The sequence below is a fragment of the Charadrius vociferus genome, unplaced genomic scaffold (genome assembly GCF_000708025.1).
Source record: "Charadrius vociferus isolate BGI_N301 unplaced genomic scaffold, ASM70802v2 scaffold1036, whole genome shotgun sequence".
NCBI lineage: Eukaryota > Metazoa > Chordata > Aves > Charadriiformes > Charadriidae > Charadrius > Charadrius vociferus.
Window position 1 is genome coordinate 22,273 of NW_009648816.1, and position 8,182 is coordinate 30,454.

The 8,182-nt window shown below is 60.7% G+C and overlaps 1 protein-coding gene across 1 annotated transcript in view; it reads left to right on the forward strand.

Annotated features, from left to right (window-relative positions):
- MROH1 (maestro heat-like repeat family member 1) overlaps nt 1-8,182 on the forward strand; it is a 76,419-nt gene that overhangs the window by 21,524 nt on the left and 46,713 nt on the right. The window contains exons 11-18 of the mRNA XM_009886846.1: nt 892-1,011; nt 2,482-2,589; nt 3,612-3,756; nt 3,883-3,923; nt 4,503-4,644; nt 5,378-5,430; nt 6,129-6,236; nt 6,834-6,953. Coding sequence (XP_009885148.1) covers nt 892-1,011; nt 2,482-2,589; nt 3,612-3,756; nt 3,883-3,923; nt 4,503-4,644; nt 5,378-5,430; nt 6,129-6,236; nt 6,834-6,953 — 837 coding nt within the window. The remainder of the gene's footprint in view (nt 1-891; nt 1,012-2,481; nt 2,590-3,611; nt 3,757-3,882; nt 3,924-4,502; nt 4,645-5,377; nt 5,431-6,128; nt 6,237-6,833; nt 6,954-8,182) is intronic.

An 8,182-nucleotide genomic window follows, 5' to 3' on the forward strand; every position in this document is an offset into this window, starting at 1 on the left:
CTTTGGTGGACCCTCTCCAACAGTTCCCTGTCCTTCTTGACCCGGGGAGCCCAGAACTGGACACAGCACTCCAGATGTGGCCTCCCCAGGGCAGAGCAGAGGGGGAGGATGACCTCCCTCCACCTGCTGGCCACACTCTTCTTGATGCCCCCCAGGATGCCATTGGCCTTCTTGGCCACCAGGGCACATTGCTGGCTCATGGTCATCCTGTTGTCCACCAGGACTCTGATGTCCCTTTCCTCCATCCCTGGAGGTGTTCAAGGCCAGGTTGGACGGGGCTCTGAGCAACCTGGGCTGGTGGGAGGTGTCCCTGCCCAGGGCAGGGGGGGACTCGATGGCCTTTAAGGTTCCTTTCCACCCAAACCATTGGGTCATTCTGTGGGTCTGTACCCTCCCAGTCACGGGGAGCACACGGGGACTCGTTTCCCATCCGTGCCCTGTGCGGAGAGCACGTCTCAGGGAGTGCTGCTGCTGTGGAGCGCCGTCCTGCCCGAAGCCCTGCGTGTCAGGAAAATGCACGGCGCTGCCAGGAGCACCGTGCTGCTGATGGCTCAGCTCACGCCATCACAGGGCACATCCCACTTGCGAAACACAAACTTTGCTTTGCCAGACATAACCGTATGGGGCCTCTGCGCCGTCCCCTCTGGACACGAGCGGTGGGCAGCTCTCCCCGCTGTCCCCTGCAGTGCCCGGCTGCTGCTGGCAGAGCCCAAACCCACTCAAAGGGCTGTGTAAAACCCGTTGTAATGTTCCCCACTGAGGAGGAGAAGGAGGCGGTGAAGGGCGGCTGTGAGGAGGACCCTGGAGCAGGCAGAACCCCCCTGCTCGCAGCTCCTCTCCTCCGCCCCGCACTGATCTGGGGGATGCTGTGATGCTGCTCTGCCCGCGCAGGTGAAGCGGGCCCTGGTGCAGGTGATCAGCGCCATGGCTCACCACGGCTACCTGGAGCAGCCCGGCGGGGAGGCGATGATGGAGTTCCTTGTCCGCCAGTGCGCCCTTCCCTCGGATGCGGTAAGCACATCCCGGGGGGGTAAAACCCCTAAAGAAACGTACCTGAGTGGGACCAGGGAAGTCCCTGTCGGTGGCCGTATGCACAAGAATTACTAAACGTAAGAATTACGAGTACAACGTAAGAATTATTATTACAACATAAGAAGGACATGGACCTGTTGGAGTGGGGCCAGAGGAGGCCCTGGAGATGCTGGGAGGGCTGGAGCCCCTCTGCTGGGAGAGTTGGGGGGTTCAGCCTGGAGAAGAGAAGGTGAAAAAGGGGAGAGCTCAGAGCCCCTTCCAGTGCCTAAAGGGGCTCCAGGAGAGCTGGGGAGGGACTCTGCATCAGGGAGGGGAGCCGTGGCACCAGGGGGAGCGGTTTGACGCTGACAGAGGGGGGATTTAGGTGAGATCTGAGGAGGAAATTCTCTCCTGTGAGGGTGGTGGGACACTGGCACAGGTTGCCCCAAGAAGCTGTGGCTGCCCCATCCCTGGAGGTGTTCAAGGCCAGGTTGGACGGGTCTCGGAGCAACCTGGGCTGGTGGGAGGTGTCCCTGCCCAGGGCAGGGGGGCACTTTTAGGCCTTTAAAGGTCCTTTCCCACCCAAACCATTCTGTCATTCTATGAGTTCAGCAGCCCAAGTCTGTGGACACAGCGTAGCCTGCAGAACACTCCCATCCAGCCTCTGGCCACCACTGTCCTCCATGGAGTGGTGCAGCTGGCAGAAGCCTGTGTGCTTTGCTTCGCTTCACCTGCAGCCTCTCCACCCTGAACCCTCCCCAGGGCAGCCCTTTCTCTAGGACCACAGTGTCCGAACGCACCGTACCCTCACAGTTCTGTCCCAGTGCAGGCTCTGCTCCCCGGACCCTCAGGATGTCCCTCTTGCCATCCCCTGTGCTCACACAGCAGCACCGCGGCTTCCTCCCCATCTTCCCTTCCATGGCGTGTTGCGGCTCCTGCCTCTGGAGCAGGGAGGAACTGGGGGCAGACCTCAGGAGCAGGAGAGGTGCCGTTGGGACAAGCTGTCCCTGCATCTCCCTGCATCCAAAGGACGCCAGCCGGGACTCGGGGGCTGCGCTGGCACAACCTCCACCTCCTGCTGGCTGCGTGCTGCCCGTGTAGCCGGGCTGGCTCGGGCTAGTGCCCCCTTGGTGCAGGTAGCTTGGCTGCCTCCAGCCCCACTTCTCCAGCTGGGCTATAGAGACACGGGCACAACTAAAACCACTCCGGGGCTCATCCCGTTTTCCCTCAGAGAGGAGCGGGGGCCATGGTTTGGGCTGCAGGTGCTCTGCAGCCCCTCTGAGCTCCGTGGGTAGAGCTGGAGATGGGCCATGAACCAGGAGGCTTTCAGGTTCTGCCCGTGGCTTCCAGCCTGCTCTTTGCCAGGCGTGCCACCTCCACGGCTTGGGAAACGTGTCCGCTGAGGGTGTCCCCCAGGGCTGCTCCCCGCTGCCTCCGGTGCTGACCTGCGCTTTCCCTCTCCTCCAGCAGCCCAAAAAGCAGCCGCCGGATGCCGATGACCTCACTAGTGACAGCGTCCAGAGCATCAGCGTCAATACGCTCTTTCTCCTTAGCACCACCGTTGACAGGATGAACAACGTGAGTCTGCCTGGTCGCTTCCACCTCTGCGGTGGTCGGTGCTGGCCCCAGAGCTGCCGTCCGTGCACCGTGTGCTGGGGGTCCTGCGCTGCCCTCGGCACAGCCCGCACCACCCCTGCGACGTGCGGGATGGCCCATCTGCTGGGCGGGATGCCTTGTCACCGCTCCCAACCCTTGCAGGAGCTATTGCCGCTATCCCCGTCCCTCTGAGAGCGGGGCGGAGGTTTGGTTTGGGAAGCTGTCCTCCCAAGGACCCACGCGTACCCTCCCCACGAGCTTCTCTGAGGCTGGAGCAAGGCAGTGGTGCTGGATGTCCTCTGTTTAAGAAAGACATGGACCTGGTGGAGCGGGGCCAGAGGAGGCCACCGAGATGCTGGGAGGGCTGGAGCCCCTCTGCTGGGAGAGTTGGGGGGTTCAGCCTGGGGAAGAGAAGGCTCCGCACAGACCTCAGAGCCCCTTCCAGTGCCTAAAGGGGCTCCAGGAGAGCTGGGGAGGGACTCTGCATCAGGGAGGGGAGCCGTGGGACCAGGGGGAACGGTTTGACACTGAGAGAGGGGGGATTTAGGTGAGATCTGAGGAAGAAATTCTTGGCTGTGTTAAATGGCTTTAACCTGGAAAACTGGTGGGAGGTGTCCCTGCCCAGGGCAGGGGGAGACTCGATGGCCTTTAAGGTCCCTTCCCACCCAAACCGTCAGGCGATTCTGTGAAAGGGAACACTCTGCGGTTGGAGCTCCGGTGCTGCAGGAGCAGAGCACCGGCAGTGGTTGGACTCCATGATCTTAAAGGTCTTTTCCAACCTAAATGCTTCTCTAATTCTGTGACCTCTCCCGTCCTGACCAAGAGCCATGGCTAAGGGCACTCGGGAATTTTCCCTGTCAGCAAAAGGCCTTTCACTGGCATCTCCCCATCCCGTCCCTCTCGCTCCCCTGCTCCGGTGCAGGGTCCCGTCCCGCAGCCAGGCTCTTGCTGGCTGCCCTGCGCCATCAGGCACCGCGAGCGCCGCGCTCTCCTCTTCCCCGCAGGTCCTCTGGCCATACCTCCTGGAGTTTGTGACTCCCATACAGTTCACCAACGCCCTGACCCCGCTCTGCAAGAGCCTCATGTATTTGGCCGTGAAGAAGCAAGAGGAGGGAGAAAACGCGTCCCTGATCCGTTACGACCTGAACGGTCAGTGCCGGCCTCCCCCGGCAGAGGTGGGGGTGGGGGAGCGTGGGACTCGTCTGCCAGCCAAGCCGGCTTCGGGGGCGCTCGGTGGGCGATGCTGTCTTACGCTTTTTTCCCTTCTGTTTGCAGCAAACCTTCCTTCGCCCTATGCTCTAACGACGCGACTGCTGGTGAGTGGCCTGAAGGCAGAGCTCTCCCTTTCTCCCATTTCCCAGACAGCCGAAGAAACCGCTCTCCCTCCCCTGTCCCACGTGGACTAAGAGAAGCCGGCGCCGAGCCTGCCCCAGGCAGGGGGAATGCCCTGTTTCACCTCGCTGCTCCAGGCAGAGGTTTCTGTATCCAGAACCACCGTGCACCTCTTGGGTTGGGTGCAGCCCCATCCCTTCCCCGCACAGGAGCGTCTCCGTGTAGCTCAGAGTCCCTCTCAGACCCCCAGAGCTGTGTCCGTGGGGTGTGCTCCAGTGTGGGTCTCCAGCCGGTCCCACGGAAGCTCTTCCCAGGCCGGGGGAGGCTGGGCTTTGCTCTCCCTCGCCCAGGGATGAAGCTGGGGTACGGAGAGACGTTCTCTCCTGACGGCATTTCTCTATCCCCAGCTGGAGCAAAAGGAGCACGCTGTGGTTTCCTTGAGGTGTAGAGACCAATTGCCTCCAGTGTTGCGTTCCTCTGGGGTTTGTTTCCTATTTTTGACTCCCAACCCACAGATCGCTTTCTCTGCAGTGACAGCCTTTGTTCCATCCCCAACCTTCCAGGTTGTATCGTCCCAGCCGTACGCAGGAGACTGCCGGGGGATGGCTGCCCTGCGTCTGCTCAACGTACTGCATTACAGCGTCCACCCCGCGCTGGACCAGCTTTGGAGCAAGCAGGTTCCTCTCTTGGTGGAGCACATAGAAGGTAGGAAGGGGCTTCGTGCTCAGGAGAAACTCTGCTGGAGTCACCTTCTCCAAACTGGGCTGCGTGTGCCCGGACACTTGGGGGTGTCCCAGGAGCCCCTCTGCTGGGAGGACAGGCTGGGAGAGTTGGGGGGTTCAGCCTGGAGAAGAGAAGGCTCCGCGCAGACCTCAGAGCCCCTTCCAGTGCCTAAAGGGGCTACAGGAGAGCTGGGGAGGGACTCTGCATCAGGGAGGGGAGCCGTGGGACCAGGGGGGACGGTTTGACGCTGACAGAGGGGGGATTTAGGTGAGATTTGAGGAATAACTTCTTGGCTGTGCGGGTGGTGATCCCCTGGCGCAGGTTGCCCCAAGAAGCTGTGGCTGCCCCATCCCTGGAGGTGTTCAAGGCCAGGTTGGACGGGGCTCTGAGCAACCTGGGCTGGTGGTGGACTCGATGGCCTTTGAAGGTCCCTTCAACCCAAACCATTGGGTGGTTCTATGAATAAGCACTGCCCACGTGCCTGGTGCCCCCTGAGACACTGAAGCTCTCTGAAGAAGTGCCATTTCCTATTTTAATAGGGACTTTAATCACCCTTTAATCACCACTAATGCCCACCAGGAGCGCCTCTGTGTCTCTGGCAGTTATCCCCACTGCATCAAGCGCAGCACGCGCAGCGTTTGAAGCACGCTCTGCCCCTGCTGCGGGATCTCCAGCGAGGGCGAGAAACGAGTGTGAAAAATGTGCTTTCTCCTAGAGAACACGGAGAAGTCCCTGTCCCAGAAGGAGTGGGAGGAGAAGCTGCTGCTGGTAAGGGTCCCTGTGCCGGGGAGGCAACGGGGCAGCGGGAGGGCAAGTGGCAACCGGCCCTGGAGGTCCCCTCGGCTGGGCTTTGCCGGGGCTTGGCAGGCAGGAGGGCAGCGTGGGCTGGGTCTCGCCTTCGCCCGCCCTGACCGTGGTGGTGGAGATGGTCACTCCTCGTCATGCTGCCAGGTCTCGCCACTTCGGAAGCAGAGATGCGGGTCAGCGCAGAGGGTGACGCGCCGTTCCTGCGGGGAACGCTAAAAACGGGCTTTCGGGCTTGGTGGTGGGTCAGAGAACAGTGGTCCCAGGAGTGTCTCCCCACTTAATTGGAGAGCCTTAAAATAGGGCACGGAGAAGCAATTAAAACCGGGCAGGGCTCATCCTGCTCCTCTCATGGTGGCGGTGCTACTTGGGTGCAGTTTATCTCGGAAGAGAGCTGACCCCGAGGAAAAAGGCACATTTCTGGAGCGGGGGACATGGCTGTGTGCTGGCAGGATCCGCTCCGGGGTGGGCAGAGTCCTTCCCCAGGGGGAAGCAGCCTTTCCCGGGGGGGTGCGTGCTTGCTTCCTGCAGACGAGGGTCCGGGTAGGTCTGACACAAGCTCCCCCGCGGTGTTTTATTTATCGCACGGCTCTCACCCCCCCGGCTGAGGCTTAGCCAGCAGCGGGTTTGTTCGGCCGCTGACGGCTCTTCCCTCCCCGCAGTTCCTCCAGGAGACGCTGGCGGCCGTGTCTGACAGCGCATGGATTTGCCATTTTGTGACGGAGATGTGCAGGCAGCTGAACAACTACAACGGCTTCCCGCCGGAGAAGGTGATGGCGCCGGGGGGGATATCGGCGCGCTGGCGGTGCCCGTCCTGCCGCGGCGTGTGGGCAGGGGCAGGGCCGATCCAGCCCTCGCCGCTTTGCGAAAGCGTGGTTCTGCCGGCAGCTTGGGGCTGGGAAAGGGGCGTCAGGAGGGGCGAAGGAAGAGCAGGAGGCTGGTGAGGTGGCTGGGCAGCCTTGAAAATGAAACACTGGTCAGTCAACAGCCAAATCGCCGGCTCGAGAGGTCCCGGCCAGGCTGTGTTGCTCTGCCTGTGCTGGTGAGACCCAACTGGTGGTCTCTGCGGCTTGCAGGACATCAGTGAACGGGTCTGTAACAGCTGAGCGAGAAGTGAGCTGAACCAGGCCGAGAGCTCTCTGGTGTGGAAGGGAAGGAACCAAATAAGCCATAAGACTTCTGTCCCGGTGCACCCTGGTGCTCCGAGTGTCCCAGCTCTTACGAACAGGCTCTGTCCTGCTCCTTTGCTTCAGGGCACGCGCCTCCAGGCTGCTGCAAGGAGTAACCTGCATGTGACCAAGCTCAGTCCGCCTCCGAGGGCTTGGCAGGGTTTCACGGGGTGGTAACGTTCCTCTTTGCTCTTCCAGAACTTCCTGTATAAATGCATCGGGACGACGCTTGGGGCGTGTGCCAGCAAAGACCTCGTGCAAAAGCAGCTCCAGGAGCTCCTGGAAACAGCCAGATACCACGAGGAGGCAGAAAGAGAGGTGAGGAGGAGTTATGCCAAACATCTCAAGGGTCATCCTGATGGACCGGGAGAGCAGTCCTACCGTGCTGACCTTCTTTTCTGGTCTGGAAAAGACTGTCACTGTGCCTGGCCTGGGCTTGTACCTCCTGAGGAACGGCTGTAGAGTAGGTTGCAGAATCTGAGTGAATGGGCCCAGAAAAGTGAAGAGAGCCTGCTTGCGAGAGCGCTCTGAAGCTGGGTGGGATGCAGGGGATGCCATGGGACACTGTCTCAAGTGACGTGTGGACCCAGCCTGGAACAGGGTGCTGTTTGCCAGCCCTGAACCTGCTGGCAGACCTGCTTCCTCGGGGAAATCATCACATCACCGGATGGGTTGGGTGGGAAGGGACCTTTAAAGGCCATCGAATCCAACCCCCTGCCCTGGGCAGGGACACCTTGCACTCAGAGCCCCGTCCAACCTGGCCTTGAACACCTCCAGGGATGGGGCAGCCACAGCTTCTCGGGGCAACCTGCCCCAGGGGCTCGCCACCCCCAGAATAACAATTTTCTTCCTTAAATCTAATCTAAATCTCCCCTCTTCCAGTTAAAACCGTTCCCCCTCGCCCTTTCGCTTCAGGCCCTGCTAAAAAGTCATCTGCTCGTGAATGCTTTGCAGCATTTTCTTCACCGCCAGCTCAGACCCTCCTTCGCTGCCCTGGAGCTGAGGTCGAATCATAGAGTCGCTGAGGTTGGAAGGGACCTTTAAGATCATCAAGCCCAACCATTAACCTACCCTGACAAAACCACCTCTAAACCATGTCCCCAAGCACCACGTCTGCCCTTCTTTTAAACCCCTCCAGGGATGGCCAATCCCCCCCTCCCCGGGCAGCCTCTTCCAATGTTCGATAACCCTTTCGGTGAAAAAATGTTTCCTAATATCCAATCTAAACCTCGCCTGGCATAACTTGAACCCATTTCCTCTCATGCTATCACTTGTCACCAGGGAGAAGAGGTCAGCCCCCCCCTCTACCCCCTCCTTTCAGGGAGCTGTTGAGAGCGTGAAGGTCTCCCCTCAGCCTCCTCTTCTCCAGGCTGAACCCCCCCAGGTCCCTCAGCCGCTCCTCACCAGACGTGTGCTCCAGACCCCTCACCAGCTCCGTTGCCCTTCTCTGGACACGCTCCGGCCCCTCGATGTCTGTCTCGCCGTGAGGGGCCCAAAACTGAGCACAGCACTCAAGGTGGGGCCTCTCCAGTGCCAAGGACAGGGGT